Below are 19,234 nucleotides of genomic sequence, written 5' to 3'. Positions count from 1 at the left end.
GGCTGAAGATTTTCATTTTACTTTGTCTTTACTTTGATTACATTCAATATTTCAATAGGAAACTCACTATTATTATTTGGAATTTCCCCCCAACAATCAGACCTGCTGAAAAGACAGCATTTGTTGATTAGTTTTTCATTACTGAGAATGAAGAGCATATGAGGTCACACGGTTTTGGATTTCTGGTATTTTAGTAACTAAGTCCAGAGAAATGTCTGCCAGAAATTACATCATTGCAAGCTCGTACCACTGTTTAGTGGGCCTTATAAGCTGGGTTGCCACGTGTAGGGACCCATTTTACCTTATTGATTTTATCCTGTCAGTATTTCTTTATCACTAGCTAACCCCATGCCAACCTAGCAAAGGTTTCCACTCCTAATCCTACTGATTTTATCTTATCAGCATTTGTTTATCACTAGCTGAGGCCAATGCCACACCCTGCATTTCTATTGGAGATCTCGGGCGGAATACTCTACCAGCTCCTCCCAGCAGGGAGGTATAAATACTGTAACTGCTATAGAATAAACGCCTTTTCTCCCTCCTCCGGGTCTCCCTGCTGAACAGAACGAGACCTCCACATCGACTTCCACAGCCACGCCGCAGCCAGGGAAAGAAAAAGCCCAGAGAGAAAAACCTTTCCCTTCCCATGGTGGCGTGGTACTGTAGCTTAGTCCACAGTCTAGAGGCATTTCTGCAAGAAGCTGCTGGTGCCGAAAGTAGTGGGCCCCCGGGATCATGGGCCTTCAGCAACGGAGGGGCCACATGTGTGCGGCCGCACGGGTCAAATCTGTGTGGAGAGCAGCACCATTTACGACCCCATCCCGAGATCTCCTGCGAGACCCACGGCTGCAACCTTGTACCTTTGTTTAGGGGCCTTATAAACTGGTGGTCGCCACGCCGCCGCCAGGGAAAGAAAAGGCCGAGAGAGAAAACCTTTCCCTCCCGTGGCGGCATGGTGCTGGAGCTACAGGTAAAAATTTTCAGGACAAACCAGAGGACTAGAAGCAAAGGGAGCATCTGTTGAGTGGCGGATTAAAGAAGCCAAGACTCTCAGATGAGTGCTCTTCTTCACCTCCCATAAAGGAATTAAATCCAGTGAGTTGAGCAATTAGAGCCCCTGCCTAGTTAGATACAAGAGCTTTGTGAAACAGTGCAAAAATAAAATTAGTTCGAGTGTTTTCTTATGCTGCTATTTAAAAGTTTGGTGCGTCAAATGGCTTTGTGTGTGTGTGTATGTGTGTGTGTGTGTGTGTGTGTGTGAGAGACAGTGTGTACGTTTAGTGAAATTGTTAAAGTGATCTAGTGTGAAAATTTTATGATATGAGATAATTAAGAACTTTCAAAATTAAGCCAAAGAAGGACTGTCAGAAGTCCGAAACCCATGAGGATGGGTCCCCTCTGAATTTTCTTTGCCAGTTTTATATTATCAAAAGCTCTTTCTTGACCCATTTTTAACGAGCAGGAAACAGGCTGGTCAGGCTGGGAAACGAGAAGCAAGGACCCAATTGGCCGGCAGAGCAAATTTTGCTCTGGGACTGCTCCTTCCTTTCTCGGTCCATCAGGTTTTCCCCTGCTCCTTCCCTTCTCAGGGAAAACAAGCCGGGGCTCCCGAGGCCAGTCCCCGACAAAGGTGCTCTGGAGGCGAGGCAGTGAGCTCGACCCAGAGGCGAGAGCGGCGGTGCCGAGCCCTGCTCGCTGGTGTCTCTGCATCCGTCTCTCACCTGCAAGAGAAACACTTTGTTTTTTCAATTGTTGCGATGACGTGGCAGCCACCTGGGCCGCTCATGGTGCTGCCCTCTGGCAGCCACGACTCCCTGTGCACCACATGCTCCCCAGGTGAACCTCTCCCTGCCCACAACCCCCACAGATGTCACGGGTTCAGCACGTAGAAAGGCCCTTACCCAGTTCCACTCGTGCTGACCTTGGGGTGCGAGGACAGTGATCAAGACCCCGAAGGGGCCTGACCTGAGCCCAGGCAGGAACAATTTAGATTCTCTGGAGAAAATGCCAAGACCGGAGCGTCGCTGTGCACTGATTCCCGACCCGGCACGCAGAGGAAGCGTCTCTCCGAGAGCTGGCACGTCACGGGAGCTGGTGAGACGCCCTGGGAGGGAACCGGCCTGTACTGGGGGCAGGAACGCCACCTCTGGGAAACACCATAGACACTTCTGGAAAGATTCAAAATGGATTTTGTATAGGACCCCAAAACTCCACTTCTTGGTGTCTATCTCAAGAACCCAACAGTATCAATGGGAAAAGATATGTTTGTATGTTTTATCAGGGGGGGGGGGAGCTGGCTGTGCCTAGGGCTTACTTCTGGCTCTGTCCTCGGGATCACTCGGGCTGGGGGAGCCAGACGGGGCACTGAGGACTGAACCTGGGTTGGCCACATTTTTTTTATTGAATCACTGTGAAATACAGTTACAAAGATTTCGTGTTTGACTTTCAGTCATACAATGATCAAACACCCATCCCTCCACCAGTGCACATTCTCTATCACCAATGTCCCCAGTATACAACCACTTTCCCACCTTCCCCCTGCCTCCATGGCAGACAATTTCCCCTAAACTCTCTCTCTACTTTTGGGTCTTATGGTTTGCAATACAGATCCTGAGAGGTGATCGCATTTGGTCCTTTATCTACTTTTAGCACACTTCTCCCATCCCGAACAATTACCCCAGGTTGGCCACATTTAAGGCAAAAAGCCTCCGCAGTGTATGATCTCTCCCACTCCAGTGGGAAAAGTCCTCCCCCCCCCCAGAATAGCTTAGTCTTGGGGGGACTTCCTCCCTGTTGAGTGTGGCAGCTCAATCCCAAGTGCAAAAACACATCTTCTTTCACACCTTGGGTTCATCGGCCAAGGGGCACAATGGGGTGGGGCTGGGGACAGTGCAGAGGAAGGCCACCAGACATGGGGGAAACCTCCAGCTAGGACATACCCATAACCAGGCACTGTGGCTGGTGGAGGAAATTGACCTCAGGGGCTAGAGGGCTCAGACAGAATGACAGATCCTTGGAACCCAAGTGTCCCCGGGGGTGTGGGCTGGGAAAGGAGATGACGGACACAGCAGACACAGAAGAGGCCACAGCTTCTGTCTTTATTCCTCAAGGGTGCAAGTCGGGGCTGTGACAGGCTCTTCACAGGACTCAGGTGAAGGCTGGCTGGGAGGAGGCTCGGAGTTTTCTTCACTTTCCTCTTCAGAAGAGGAGGGCGTCCCTGGACCCCAGAGCCAGGCCCCAAGAGCAGACCCAGAAGAGAACAAAAGAGCATTGGAGGCGGTGGAGAGTCCTGCAGCCCCTGTGGGAGAAAGGGGGACAGGGGTGGTGGTCGGGCACACGACAGGGGCTGGGCCAGGTCGCGGCACCCCAGGACAGGACACGTACCCCACCCCGCTGCTTCCCCAGGCCCCCCTCTCCGCTCGGCAAGGGGCCTCCAGGACAAACAGGAGGTTCTGGGCAGCTGCCTCGCCTCCATGGGGGGTGGGCCCAGGGGCAGGGGTGCTGCCCAGAGGTTGGGGGTCCTGGGACACAGCTGTCCTGGGCACCCTGTCCCTCCCCCCTCCCCATGGAACAGGGACAGGGAGGGAGGACAAAGGTCCTGGAACTGGGAGAGAGCACAGGGCTTAGCACAAACTCGGCTGTCCGTCGGCCACCCGTCACGGCCACCCCCTTCTTCCCCCCGCATCTCACGCAGACACTCACCCACTGACTGCAGAGTGGCCACCAGGCTGCCGGCGGCCACCCCGCCCCCGTTGGCAACAGCCGCACTGGACATCATACTGGCCGCCAGGGATGAGGCGGTGATGCCGGTCGCAGTGAAGCCCACGGCGCCCAGGACCACGGGCACAGCCGCGACTGCCACTGCTGTGGGGACAGGAGCAGGGTTGGCCCAGGGAAGGCCCCAGATGGCCCGATCCCTCCTGGGGCTGGGAGGGCTCACTGGGCTCCTGTGAGTGTGGAGGGAAGGACCGCGCCCAGCAGGGGAAGGGCAGGGACCAGGGGCCTGCGTGGAAGCCCAGGGCGAGTGGCTCCCGGCCTGGCCCGTCACGCCCCTGCCCTGCCCTCTCTTGGTCCCGGACACTAACCCTGGGGGCGGCTGTGTGGTCTCTGCCCGGGGACGGGGAATCTGCCTCTCCCCAAGCCCCGAGCACAGAGGACAGGGGGCAGCTGCTCTGCTGGGTGGGTGGGTTGGGGGACTCTGTTCTCTGTGCCCAGCCCCAGCAGCCACCAGCCACCCCCAGGCTGTGCCGTCAGAGGGCATCGTGCCAGGCCCAGCAGAGCAGCCGCTGAGCTCCTACCCCTGGACCACTTGTCACACGTGTCTGAGTGTCACATTTCTGTGGCTTTCAGCTCACTGGTCTAACCACACCTGGAACAACTGAGTCAGGGACGAGCCTTTTGAGCTATAGCGGGTAGGTCACATCCCGGACTTTCAGGAGGGGTCCAGGCTCCACGGGTCAGTGACTAGCCCTGGACCTCAGGGGCTGCACTTGGGGTCCTGTGTTTCTGGGCGGTAACCTGGGCTCACCCAACTGCGCCCCCTCCCTGCCCGCCCACACAGGATCTAGTGGTCTGGAGCAGTCTGGGTCAGGACCGGGGCAGCCCAGGGCCCAGGCCCAGTGGGGACCCATTCCCCGCAGGACTCACCTCCTCCAGCCACACCAGCTGCAATCCTACCTGGGTGGGGGGAGGGAGAAAACACATCTGTGAGCCCCACCCTGGTCCCCCGACCCCCTCTCTTCTCACGGTGAGAAAGCGCCTCTGAAGTTGAATTCAGAGGAGAGAAGAGTTTCTGGAGGGCCTCTCCCTGCTTTTTCAGAAAAGTCTCATTTCTCATGTCATGCTCTGTAGGGAGCCATTTTACCTTACTGATCTTATCCTGTCACTATTTGTTTAATCACTAGCTAACCCCATGCCACACCTAGCAAAGGTTGCCACTCCTAATCTTACTGATCTTATCCTATCAACATTTGTTTATTACTAGCTAAATCCCGTGCCACACCCTGCATTTCTGTTGGGGGTCCTGGCACCATCTCCTCCCAACAGGGAGGTATAAATACTGTAACTGCCATAGAATAAATGCCTTTTCTCCCTCCTCCGGGCTCTGCGTCTGTTCTTTCGGCTGCGCCCTACGAAGGGTTCTCCCTGCTGAACAGAACGAGACCTCCACATCGACTTCCACACCTGGCGCCCAACGTGGCTGTCGAATTCACGGAAAAAGTGAGTATTTCTGAGGGTCGCCTTTCTCTTGGCACACACCGTGGTGCGGGAATGGCCTACTTACCCTCTGATTCCTCCATCCCTACCTACTCCTGGGAATCCCCAGTTATTTGCATCCTTTGTGTTATTTGCATCCTTTGTCTCGCTAATTTTATTTGGATCTTAAATGAGATTTTTAAGGCGAGAAAAAGTCAGCCATTTTCAGAGATTCAGCACCGTGTTTCCGAAATTGAGATTTTTTTGAGGAAAAAGTATGAGAGTTCAGAGGCTTCCTCAGTCTTTGGGGATGAGGCACCCCCCATGCAGGGGACTGACTCCTCCCGCGCAGAGGCACCTCTGAGACTTTATCCTGTGACTTCTGATATCCCCGATCCCTCTCCTCCGGAACTTAAATCCTTGCCCCTGGAGGACAAGGCTACCCAGGTAGATGAGGAGGAGAGGTGTAAGCTGGAGGACAAGGCTACCCAGGTAGATGAGGAGGAGAGGTGTCAGCCGTCAGCTCCACCACTCCATTATCTGTCCCATGACACTGCCTTTTTTAATCCCCCATACGCCAGTGAGGCACCCCGCCAGCTTGCCCAGGACACCGCTGCCTTAATAAGGCAGGTGGTTCAGGAACTAGTGAGTGCCCTGCAGCCTTCTACCCTCTCCCAAGAATCTAGTGCAAATTTGGTCTCTCCTCCGCCCTGCCACACTCTAGCTTCAAAACCTATGGCTGCGTTCCCAGTTACCAGGTCCCATTCTCGGGCCCCCAAATACCCCACCTCTGCCACGGCTCCACCTGATGATCCCTCAGACAGAGAAGTTGAGGAGGCCGATCAGCCTGAGGAAGGGGCACATTCCCAAGAGGAAAATTCCCCTCAGGACGTAGCTCCGCAGGCACCAATCCGCCAAAGCTACCGTAGATTGAAATTCGAAGACCTGAAAGATTTAAAGGCTGCTGTCTCTTCTTGCGGCCCCACTGCTCCTTTTACGCTTGGCCTTTTGGACTCCTTTTGTGAGGGATGGCTCACGCCGAACGACTGGTTCTCAGTCGCTAAGGCTGTCCTGAGTAGGGGAGACTATCTCTTGTGGAAAGCAGATTATTTAGAACGATGCCAAGAAATGGCGCGCCGCAACATCGAGGCAGGAGGCTCTTCCTCATCCTGGATCTTTGCTAAATTTCAGGGTCAGGCACCCTTTGATTCTAATGAGGTGCAGGCTCAATTTCCCCCAGGGCTACTTGCCCAAATACATGTGGCTGCCCTCCGGGCCTGGAAGGCACTTCCCTCTAAAGGGTCGGTGGTAACATCCTTAGCCAAGGTTCGTCAGGGAGCTAACGAGCCCTATAGTGATTTCATAGGGCGCCTCACGGAGGCGGCTGAAAAACTCATGGGAAATGAAGAGACGGATAATGAGCTGATCCGCCATTTGGCCTATGAGAATGCTAATCCCATCTGCCAGGCCACACTCCGCCCCTATAAGCGTGGGAAGACCCTCTCAGAATACATTCGGCTATGCTCCGAGGTTGATCCCACCACCCAAAAAATAGGGCATGCTATAGGGGCTGCCTTCAAACAGTTCTCTATTCAACCATCGAGCAGTCAGAACAAGCTGTGCTTTGGCTGTCGGCAGCCTGGACATTTCTTAAGAAACTGTCCCAATAAAAAATCGCGGCCCAGACCTAGAAGTCCTTGCCCTAAGTGCAAACAGGGTTTCCACTGGGCGTCAGAGTGCCGCCAGAAGGCCAGGCCGGGAAACTGGGCACAGGGCCAGCCCCAGGGCCCCCAGTCCGCTCCCTCTCCCGTGTCTGGGGCACCTCAGAATCATGGGCCGTTCAACCCATCGGCGTCCAGCCCCCAATTCGCTCCCTCTCCCATGACCGGGGCACCTCAAAATCATGGGCTGTTCAACCCATCGGCACCCAACCCCTCTGCAGAGCCATCCCATACTCAGCCGGATTGGATCTCTGTGCCACCTCCCGCACAATATTAGTTAAAGAACAGGGACCCCAGATAGTGTATGTCAACGCCTGTGGCCCTTTGCCATCTGGAACTTTTGGCCTAATTATTGGGCGAGGCAATATGCTCCCTCAGGGCGTGCAAGTACTCCCCGGGATTATAGATGCTGATTTTCAAGGGCAGATTGGAGTAGTAGTTGAATCACTCTCCCCATTTTCAGTCTTGGACGCTGGCGCGCGGCTAGCACAGCTAATACTCATTCCAATAACAACAGTACAAAAACCACCCCCAATGTCAGAGACTTTTGCATTTTTTGCCCAACGCATTCTTAATCACAAGGGCTTGATGACTTTAGAGATCAACGGGAAGGAATTTTTAGGTCTGATTGACACTGGTGCGGATGTAACGGTCATTGCTGAAAAAGACTGGCCAAAAAGGTGGCCCCTCACCCCCTCACTGACTCACCTTCAGGGTATAGGTCAATCCCAAAACCCTATGTTAAGCTCATTTACGCTTGATTGGCGCACCAAGGAGGGAAAATCCGGGATGGTACGCCCCTATGTTCTGCCCGGGCTCCCACTCAATCTCTGGGGCAGGGATATTCTTTCACAAATGGACCTTATACTAATTGATGCCAAGGGCCTAGACATGCTCCTTGCAGCAGGTTATTCTCCCGGAAAGGTTCTAGGAAAATACCTCCAGGGCACGCCTGCGCCGCTAGCCCTTGGCCCAGTGAAAAATGACCGCGCAGGCTTAGGTTTATTCTCAGTAACTGCCACTGCTCCTCCTGCACCCCATACGGATAAGATCATATGGAAGTCCAATGAGCCTGTATGGGTGGACCAGTGGCCGCTTCCCACTGAAAAATTACAGGCTGCCAGGTTGTTAGTGCAGGAACAACTCGCAGCGGGACACATAGAACCCACCTCTTCCCCCTGGAACACACCCATTTTTGTTATAAAAAAGAAAAACGGCAGTTGGCGACTGCTACAGGATCTACGAGCAGTAAATAAAACCATGGTCATTTTCGGGGCGCTTCAACCTGGACTGCCGTCCCCAGCAGCCATCCCTTCAGAAATGTATAAGATAGTACTCGATTTAAAAGACTGCTTCTTCTCAATTCCCTTGCATCCTGATGATCGCCCCCGTTTTGCCTTTAGTTTGCCAGCTATTAATTATAAAGAGCCCATGCAACGTTTTCAATGGAAGGTTTTACCCCAGGGAATGGCAAATAGCCCCACACTGTGTCAAAAATTTGTGGCTCAAATTCTTGCTCCCATTAGGGCACAATGGCCCGACATCTATATGATCCATTATATGGATGATATACTGCTTGCTGGATCTGACCCACAGGCCACTATGCTCTGTTGCAATCAGGTGATCCGTGCGTTTACTCAGTCTGGCTTTCAAATTGCCCCCGAAAAAATTCAGATCGCTGACCCTTATACCTTTCTTGGATTTCGTCTTCAGGGGTCCCGTGTACTTTTGCAAAAAACGCAGCTGAAGCTTACTTCATTAAAGACACTACATGATTTTCAACAACTGCTTGGGCATATTACATGGCTCAGTCCCTATCTGAAACTTACCAAAGGAGACCTTATGCCCCTGTATGACCTTTTGCGCGGTGACGCTGACCCTTCTTCCCCTCGGAGTCTGACACCAGCAGCCCAAGAATCCCTAGTTCTCATAGAAAAAGCGATTGAAGGTCACTTTGTTTGCTCTCTAGATTATCAGCGCCCTTTTCACCTCCTTATCTTAGCTACTCCTCATTCTCCCACGGGCTTAATTTGGCAGGAAAACCCTGTTTCTTGGATTCACCTTCCTGCCACACCAAAGAAAGTTCTTGTACCCTACTATCTCTTAGTGGCATCCTTAATTATTGAAGGAAGGAGTTTCTCTCGCAGACATTTTGGTCTTGAACCGGCTTCTGTTATTCAACCCTATAATAAGGAACAGATAGATTGGCTTCTTCAAAATACTGATGATTGGCCCATCGCCTGCGCTTCCTTTTCAGGAATTTTAGATAATCATTATCCCCCCAATAAGTTGATACAATTTATGGCTTTACATCAATGGGTTTTTCCTGTTGTCACTAAGACCAGCCCTATCCCTGGGGCTAAAGTGATTTTCACTGATGGATCCTCTAATGGCCAGGCCGCCTATGCCTGTGAGGGTGAGACTGTTTCTTTTTCCACAAAGGAGTCCTCTGCTCAGCTGGTTGAACTCACAGCTGTTCTAATGGTTTTTAAAAATTTTTCCCTTCTTCCTTTCAATTTATACACGGATAGTGCCTATGTGGCCTTCTCTATACCATTACTGGAGACTATTAGTTACATAAAACCCTCCTCCCCCGCAACGTCATTGTTTTTGCAAATCCAACAGTATATTCGCTCCCGGCGAGCTCCATTTTTCATAGGTCATCTTCGTGCCCACACTAACCTCCCTGGGCCACTGGCGGCAGGTAATCACTTGGCAGATTTGGCCACCCGATCTTTCACAGCGCTAACTCTACAAGCAGATCCGCTGCAGGAGGCCACAACTGCACATGCCCTTCACCATCTGAATGCTCAAACTCTCCGCCTTATGTTTAAAATCACGCGTGAGCAGGCACGGCAGATTGTGCGCCAGTGCCCTTCCTGTGTATCCCTTCTACCCGTGCCTCACTTAGGGGTCAATCCCCGAGGACTAGTCCCTAATGCCATCTGGCAAATGGATGTCACTCATATTCATTCCTTTGGGCAGCTTAAATATGTGCATGTGACTATTGACACCTTTAGTGGGTTTATTTGCGCCTCAGCCCAGACTGGAGAGGCCTCAAAAAATGTCATTGCTCATGTCTTGCACTGCTTTTCTGTACTGGGCAAACCACAGCTAATAAAAACAGACAATGGTCCAGGATACACTGGAAAAAAGTTTGAGCATTTTTGTAAGAAGCTGCAGATTTCCCATCATACAGGGATCCCCTATAATCCTCAAGGGCAGGGGATAGTGGAGCGAGCCCATCTCACTCTTAAAACATATATTCAAAAGCTCCAGACAGAAAAGGAACTGTACCCAGCCTCGCTTTCCCCTAAGACATTACTATCTCACGCTTTGTTTGTCATGAACTTTCTTATACTGGACAAAGAAGGTCGCAGCGCAGCGGACCGTTTCTGGCATACTTCCACCAGCCACACTTATGCAAAAGTAAGGTGGAAAGACCCTCTGAGTGGTCTATGGAAGGGCCCTGATCCAGTCCTTATATGGGGCCGAGGATCAGCCTGCATATTTGATGCTGCTGATAGTGTAGCCCGCTGGCTCCCCGAACGACTGATAAGGCAGGTCGACACACCTGCTCTGGCTGAACCAACTTCCACCCAGAGAATAAATGAATCCTCTGAGGACAGTGTCCCTTCTGCCACTGCCCAGGAACTTGCTTCTGCTCAGTCAGCCACATCGGGAGTGACCAACTAGTGGTCTCGCTCACAGAACAGTTATTCAGACTTGGCCTGGCTGGAGCAGGAACCAGCATTACTTCAAGACCGAAGATGATGCCCGTAGGGCAGGATCGGGAGTCTCAGTGTGAATGTGGTGAGTGGGGTGCGCACCCGCGTGAAAGAAGGACCGGTCCGAGTGTGTGCAGGAGTAAGATTTGTGCGTGTGCTCCTAGTGTGTGTGCAGTTGTCTCATTATCTTTCTTAGTTCTGCTTACTTTTCAACAACTTTGAGAAGGTTTTGCCAGCTTATATCAACAAAAGTGCTTTCTTGACCCGTTTTTTCAACAAGCAGGAAACTGGCTGCTCAGGCAGAGAAACGGGGAGCAATGTTCCCAATCGGCCGACAGGGCTCACTTTGCCCTGGGGACTGCTCTTTCCTTTCTCAGTCTATCAGTTTTTTCCTGCCATTCTTGAAGGGTCAGATTGATCGATCAAGTATATATTTGTGCACATGTGTGATGTTTATTGTCTGACTGTCTGTCTCTGTCTGTGGAACACTCGAGTATTAGAGCTAGTTTAAAGTCAGTAATTCTTAGATCTGGGCAAACAAAATCAAGGGAGGTCAGAGTGATATGGAGCCCAGCAATTTAAAAGATCTAAGTATCTTTGGAGCTTGCTAGATTCAGGTCTAAACAAAGATTTCTAATCAGAATGTGGCGCCTACAAAGAAATTGAAATTTTCAATCCAGATTTCATATTGGGAGAACATTAATAGTTATTAACAGTTGAAATCCTCTTGAATTCTAGTAAGCTAAACATATCTATTGGACTTACATTCCTCACCCTCCACTTTTACAGGTTGTAGATTGGACCATGCCAGGACCCAGTATCTGGGCTAACAATTCCTTTCTTTTACCCCCTCCATGGGATTCACAGATGCCTCAGCTGCCGAATAAAGAAGAAACACCTTTTAATTTTTTCTCTAGGATACTCACTTGATCCTGTCTGCATTGGAGTGCCTCCCTGTCTCCCTCTTCACTTTCAGACTTGGATTCATACCAAGTCCCAAATTCATACTACCTCTGATCACTCACAAAAAGATTTTTCTTTTCTGGTGATTGTGCATTATCTACCTGTCTCAATTCTTCCCTCTCAATCCAAGATTCTCCCCACAGTATAATTTTATTAAGGGCCGGATCGCATATGGTTACCAGTGAACCTGACCAGAGAATGGCAACGCTCCCCCGATAAAGGGCTCCTGACTGAAGATCTGACACAACTGCTCCGGCGCTCCTGATGATTCCTTGGGCCTCTGATCACAGCTATCCTGGACTCATTGCTGTAACCACCACTGATGCTGTTGCAGGAATAGTTCTTCAAGCCTCGGTCCAGACACACAACTTCGTCTAAACATGACAAAATGACTCTTACCACCTTGGGACAATGCAGGCTACTGTCAACCATGATGTTGAGCAACAATTGGACACTCTACAGCAAGTGCTACTTTGGGTCCAGGGCTGGGTTAATATCTTAGAGTAACAAATGAGATTTTCGAGTGTTTAAGGATCTTTGGCTTGATTTGTAGGACCTCATCTTCCCCCAGTTCTTTACCTTGAGGATGCCGGGCTCCCAAGGATTTATTCTTGTGGATCAGGTTGCCAGGCAAAGCACTGCAAGGGAGGGCTGATACCCTGGCCCAGCTCCCTGCGAGGTATTCCGGTATAGCTTAGAGGTTACTCCAAAACCAAGGATTGATGGGGCCTATGAGGAGCCCCCTGCATAGACCCGATCATCCTTTCCTTCCTCTCCCTGCAAAAATGGAGTCTTTATGTCACAAGGGATACCGGACAATGCCTCCCCTGACCACATTTAATTTAAAACAAAACAGGGGGAATGCTCCAGTAGGGAAGGGCACGGAAAAGGCCGCACACCGCCCTTCAACCCTGCACACTTGTTTTTAAGGGATAACTAAAGCTGACAAGATACACCCTGATCTTTTTGATTCTGTGCACTAGGGTCAATTTGGCTCCTCTGCTCTATGCCTTTGCCAGACATGTGATCTGCATCTAAGGCTGGAACGCGCCTCCCCACGGCCCCTGGACCCAGATGTGAGTGTCCGTCCAGCGAGAAGAGGCGCCTTGTTCCCGGTAACGAAGATGGAGCACAGACTGGCCCCTGCCACCCTGCGTGGAAATTTCAGTCCCAATCTGCTCTCTCTCCATTGCTCCTTCTGGTGATTTCTCTTCCTGCACAGGTGACCCTTCCCACACACTGGCCTCTCACTTTGCAATGTCTCAGACTTTCCCTTCAAAAAGTGTCGGACTTCCCTTCACGGGGACACTCTGTAAGTCTCAGCCCTCTGCTATGGTGACAACTAGTCATGTGTGGCCCCTGAAAGCATAAATTTCAAGGAAACAAAGCTGAAAATGCTCTTTTTCTATCCCAGGACGTCTGCAGTGCTCATTATCACATGGGCTACTACCCCACGGCAGCCATAGGGACACGCTGGTCATCCAGAAAGTTCTATTGGATACTCTTGCCCTTCACCTTGTTATGAACAAACCCTCTTCCCTTCCCTATTCATAACATCACCTACAGAATCCCTCATTCTCCCTTTAGAGATTCTGGCTCTAGCCAAAATTCGAAGGTGACCTGGGGATTCTGGGTGACGCAGAACATCAATCCGACGATGCTCAGGGGATACTCCTGGCTCTGCATTCAGGAATTACTCCAGGGATCGAACCCAGGTCGGCTACATGCAAGGTAAATGCTCTAGCCCAGTGGTTACTGCCCATTTAAAAGAAATTTTAAAGGCGTCCCTGCTCCTTCTGCCATGGAGGGCAAGGTGGGGTAGCTTCTTTCTTCCTGGGTCATTTAGATGAATGTGACATCATTCTCAGGCCACACAATACAGGGGAAAGAGCCATGGACAGCCAATATGATGCAAATGTGTGTCCTGCCCTGCACCAGGCCAGACCACGTGGTTTAAATGACTTTAAATGCCCATGGACTGGGTGTTCTCCACCTCTGATATAAGGTTCTAGAATATAACAAAGTCACTCTCACAGTGATCCCTTTGTACTTTTCTTTCTTTTTGAGTCACATCCGGCAGTACTCATGGGTTACTCCTGGCTCTGCACTCAGGAATTACTCCTGACAGTGCTCAGAGGACCATAGGAGATCCAGGGGATGAGCCCGGGTTGGCCACATGCAAGACAAACACCCTACACACTGTACCATCACTCCTGCACACGCCCCTCCCCTCAGGCTTGTATTCTTTGTTTGTTTTGGCCATGCCTGATGGTACTCTGAGCTCTGCTGATAGATCATTCCTGACTGGGCTTGGGGACCATTGGGGGCACCAGTGATCAATCCTGGATTGATCACATGCAAGGCAAACACCCTACCCATTGTACTAACTCTCCAGCCTGAAAATTACCCCCTTGTACTTTGATCTTCAACCTTCCAGTCTCCAGAACATGATATACACAGTTCTGTTGTGTATAAATAAGCTGATGGCATTTTGTTCCAGCAGCCGGAACCAACTAAGACAAGAGGCCGTCCACAGGGTGGGCAGGAACTCAGGAGAGGGGGAAAATACCGACACTTCAGACACCGCAGAAGGGGCTAGTGCCCCACATCTGCAGGGCACACCGGGAGTTGGACTTTTGGGTCAACACTGGATGCGGAAATATGTGATCTAGAGGAAGTTTAACCAGAGAATCGAAACTTAGTCAGGGGCCCAGAGGTCATAACTCAGGCAGTGTGTCAAACTGGCAGGGAGGCCAGCTGAGGGAGTGGCACCAATGGCACCAAGGCTGAGCCAAGAGATTCTGGTGAGGTTTAGACCCAGCGGAGAGGGGCCTCTGAAGTACTGATCCATAAACTTGGTACTCCAGCTCTGTACCAGCACCTAATCCACCCCATGCAGTGAGCATCAAACCAATTAAAGCCCAGAGAGGGGGTATGGCTGGCCAGGACCAAAGGGGGACCCTGGGACCCCACTTTTCAGCTCCCACATGCCTTGAGCCCTATTCTGATTCTGGGGTGGGGGGGGTTGTAGATATTACACTAGGGAAGTTTCCTTAGTACTGACACCTTGGAAGGCGGAGCTCTGAGTGTGCCTGTGTGTGCCTGTGTGTGCCTGTGTGTGTGTGTCTGTGTGTGTGTGTGTGTGTGTGTGTGTGTGTGTATAGGGTGGTGTCCGAGGAGGGTATCAGGGCCTAGTTACCGATCATTGTCCTTGGGGTGTGTGAAGAAGCTTTGATTGTTGGGAGCCTGGAACAATCTTCCCTGTGGAAGAGAAGAAGGAGGCAGCAATGAGACCAGAGACCCAGAGGCCCCACACAGCGGCCTCCTCCATGTCCTGAAACCACCGGAATCCTGATTGGGCCCAGCGGGCCATCAGACCACTAGGATGAGGTCATGGCAGGTTCTCGGGAGCCCAGAGGGAGCCAGACTCAGCCCCACCCAGCACCCACCTCCCACTGTCACCTGCAGGCCCTGGGTGGCAGGTCTGGGCCAGAGTCTCTCTGTCCCAGCCCTGCCACCAAACCTCAGGTCCCCCCTTTACTGCCTCAGAGGACAGGAGCCCCTGCAGAGACTCGAGCAGCACTTCCTGCTGTGTTTTCCGCAATGTCCACTGACATCTTGACAGTAGCTTGAGAAGAGCCAGTGAGAGGCTGCTGGGGCCCCTCTCCCTCCCACAAACCGAAGGCCCCTGCTAGACCTGTAAGGGACGGGGGAGTCAGACACTCTCTGCGCCCAGAGCCCTGCTCTCTGCTCCTGTCTACCATCTCCCCGGATCCGCCAAGGCACATCTAGACCGTGACTTTCCCTGGTGGTTCCCGATTTTCCAGGGCTCTGCCCACTGTCCAGCCTCCCCACCCCCAAGCCTGAGGTGGGGAGAGTAGCCTGCCTTGGAACAGAAAACAACTGCTCCCAATGGCGCAGGGTCAAGATGAGCATGAGCCCCATCCCAGCATCAGCACCTCTGATGCAGTGCCACTTGCCCCCAAGGCTGAGGCTTTGAGCGGGTCCCTTCACTCACCTTGACGAGTGGTTGCTTGAGAACCAGAGCAGTTTCGTGGAAATGACTTCTTATGGATACTGACCAGGCTATATAGTCCCAGCCTGGATGAAGCCCCGCCCACCAAGTGCCAGTCAATTGGCTGAGCTCCACCTACCCTCCCAGCAAGGCACTCTGGGGTCACCCCTCTGGGGCTGCTCTCACAGGGTAAGAAACTCGGTCTCTTTCATAACAGCCACAGTGTTTCTTAGGATCTTTATTTCCTCCCTTCCCTCCACCCATTTCTCATGCACCACACCACGGTGGGTACTGGTAGTGGGGTGGCTTTTGGTGGTGCTCCCAAACCAGTAGTGCTATAGGGAATCCAAACCCCGGCTTCCCCATGCCAAACATGTCTTCAGTCCTTTGAGCTATCTCCGGGACCCTAGGTATCGCTTTTCCTTTTTGGTACTAAGAATGATATCTAAGTACCTAAAGAGATTACCTCCTGCATGGAAGACCCAAGCGTTATGTAGGGAGCCATTTTACCTTACTGATCTTATCCTGTCACTATTTGTTGAATCACTAGCTAACCCCATGCCACACCTAGCAAAGATTGCCACTCCTAATCTTACTGATTTTATCCTATCAGCATTTGTTTATTACTAGCTAAATCCTGTGCCACACCCTGCATTTCTGTTGGGCGTCCTGGCACCACCTCCTCCCAACAGGGAGGTATAAATACTGTAACTGCCATAGAATAAATGCCTTTTCTCCCTCCTCCGGGCTCTGCGTCTGTTCCTTCGGCTGCGCCCTACGAAGGGTTCTCCCTGCTGAACAGAACGAGACCTCCACATCGACTTCCACAGCGTTATTACCGAGTCTTGTCTCCATCTCCGGTTCTCTTTTTCGTTTTCTCCTGGGCCACACCAAAGGCGGCTCAGGGGTCACTCCAGACTCTGCACTCAGGAATCCCTCCTGGAGCGGTTGGAAGAGGTTGGAAGAGGCCTGGGTGGGGCCTGTTAGCGGGACAGACTGACTGATGCAGATGTGGTCTGGGAGCATGGGCAGTTTTATATTATCAAAAACGCTTTCTTGACCCATTTTTAATGAGCAGGAAACAGGCTGGTCAGGCTGGGAAACGAGAAGCAAGGACCCAATTGGCCGGCAGAGCAAATTTTGCTCTGGGACTGCTCCTTCCTTTCTCGGTCCATCAGTTTTCCCCTGCTCATTCCCTTCTCAGGGAAAACAAGCCGGGGCTCCCGAGGCCAGTCCCCGACAAAGGTGATCTGGAGGCGAGGCAGTGAGCTCGACCCAGAGGCGAGAACGGCGGTGCCGAGCCCTGCTCGCTGGTGTCTCTGATCCGTCTCTCACCTGCCAAGAGAAACACTTTGTTTTTTCAATTGTTGCGATGACGTGGCAGCCACCTGGGCCGCTCATGGCGCTGCCCTCTGGCAGCCACGACTCCTTGTGCACCACATGCTCCCCATGTACTGGGGGTAGGAACGCCACCTCTGGGAAACACCCATCCCTCCACCAGTGCACACTCTCCAACACCAATGTCCCCAGTATACAACCACTTTCCCACCTTCCCCCTGCCTCCATGGCAGACAATTTCCCCTAAACTCTCTCTCTACTTTTGGCATTATGGTTTGCAATACAGATCCTGAGAGGTTATCGCGTTTGGTCCTTTATCTACGTTTAGCACGCTTCTCTCATCCTGAACGATTACCCCAGGTTGGCCACATTTAAGGCACACACCCTCCCCACTGTATGATCTCTCCCACTCCAACAGGAAAAGAAATACAGAGATCTACATTTATTGCCATGCTTAACCGGCAGGGGCTAAGCGTCGTTCAGATCTTAAAATTGTTTCTGCAGCGTTTGACACGAACACACAGACTCAACACCTAGTCTGGCTGGAGACTCACATTCTACAATTGCCCTGCACAAAGCCACTGGCCTTGGAGAGAACGATCATCTGACAGAGTTCTCAGTGAAACTGAGAATATGAGATGCGCACCCAGGAGTCCCAGGTCATCCGCTGTGTAAATCCCTCACGCACACAGAGCTGTGCAAACACCCTCGCTCTCAGGCTGTGTGAGGTGCTCATGCACGGGGATAACCCGGTAAAGGATATTTGTGGACTCTCTGGGCGGCTCCCTCTCGCCACCCACATTCAGTGCTCTCAAGCCGCTTCTCCACCCGGGACGGCTGTTGCCTTGGACGGACGAAGGAAGAAGGAGGGCCAAGCCGGTTGCTGATTAGTTGCTGTTTATTCAGTCTCTAATCTCTCCCAGCTCTCTCCAATTCTCTCTCTCTCTCTCTCTCTCTCTCTCTCTCTCTCTCTCTCTCATCACGCAATTCTTTCATCCCGCTATCTCCGTCTCCTCTATCTCTCTCTGCTGTCTCTCCCCAATATCCTGTCCTCTCTGACTCTCTGTCTGTCTCACTTTCAATCTTCTCCTCTCCTTCGCCTTCAAGGCCCCCTCTCTCCTGCAGCTCCTCTTTTATCCCCTCCCCACGCGTCCCCCACCCCGCCTCCCCACGGGAAGCGTGATCAAAAATGTTTTTCCAGTCTTCCCGACCACCTGCAGCCCACAAGGACAAAACAGCCCTTAAGGTGAGTTTCTCCTCTCCTTAGACCTGCAACTTGATTAACATCTTTAATTCTTCTTCCTAATATTTACCATTCTGTATGGATATAATAACAGACACTTTTGGGCTTATAGGGTGACTCACCTGGGGACATCTCACCACTAAGTTTCAATTCTCTGATAAATCTTCCTCTGGATCACATATTTCCGCATCCAGCGTTGACGCAAAAGTCCACCTCCCGGTGTGCCCTGCAGATGTGGGGCTCGCACTTGGCGGTGTGGGGTATTCCTGCTCACCCTGCAAAGCAGGTGCTCTCCCACGGAGCTACATCCCTGCCCCTGCCGTGTCCATTTTAAAAATCATTTGGCTTTTATGACTGAACTGAAGGAATTCTTCATGCATTGAAAATACTAGCCCCTTCTGAGGTGTCTGAAGTGTCGGTATTTTCCCCCTCTCCTGAGCTCCTGCCCACCCTGTGGACGGCCTCTTGTCTTCGTTGGTTCCGGCTGCTGGAACAAAATGCCATCAGCTTATTTATACACACCAGAACTGTGTATATCATGTTCTGGAGACTGGAAGGTTGAAGATCAAAGTACAAGGGGGTAATTTTCAGGCTGGAGAGTTAGTACAGTGGGTAGGGGGCTTGCCTTGCATGTGATCAATCCAGGATTGATCACTGGTGCCCCCAATGGTCCCGAAGCCCAGTCAGGAGTGATCTATGAGCAGAGCCAGGAGCAAGCTCAGAGTACCATCAGGCATGGCCAAAACAAAGAAAGAATACAAGCCTGAGGGGAGGGGCGTGTGCAGGAGTGATAGTATAATGGGTAGGGAAATTGCCTTGCATGTGGCCAACCCGGGTTCAATCCCCAGCATCCCATATGGTCCTCTGAGCACTGTCAGGAGTAATTCCTGAGAGCAGTGCCAGGAGTAACCCATGAGCATTATTGGGTTACTTTTTGGTGACCAAAAAAGCAAAACAAACAAACCAAAAAAATGCTTTAAAAAAAAGGTCACTAATCCCAGTCCTGAGGGATCTGGCCGAGGTTCCAGTC

General features: G+C 51.6%; 1 protein-coding gene across 1 annotated transcript; it reads right to left on the bottom strand.

The window, feature by feature from the left end:
- Nucleotides 1-3,098: 3,098 nt before the first annotated feature.
- On the bottom strand, nucleotides 3,099-18,336 carry LOC129403346 (interferon alpha-inducible protein 27-like protein 2A). Its single transcript, XM_055130273.1, has 3 exons — nucleotides 18,327-18,336; nucleotides 3,703-3,864; nucleotides 3,099-3,298 (listed from the first exon to the last, which is right to left on the bottom strand). The coding sequence occupies exons 1-3, from the start codon at nucleotides 18,334-18,336 to the stop codon at nucleotides 3,099-3,101; spliced, it is 372 nt and encodes a 123-aa protein (XP_054986248.1).
- Between the last annotated feature and the right edge of the window lie 898 nt (nucleotides 18,337-19,234).

The sequence above is a fragment of the Sorex araneus genome, chromosome 3 (assembly GCF_027595985.1).
Source record: "Sorex araneus isolate mSorAra2 chromosome 3, mSorAra2.pri, whole genome shotgun sequence".
Lineage (NCBI taxonomy): Eukaryota > Metazoa > Chordata > Mammalia > Eulipotyphla > Soricidae > Sorex > Sorex araneus.
The sequence above is the reverse complement of the archived record's forward strand: the minus strand, read 5'-3'. Positions and strand labels throughout refer to the sequence as shown.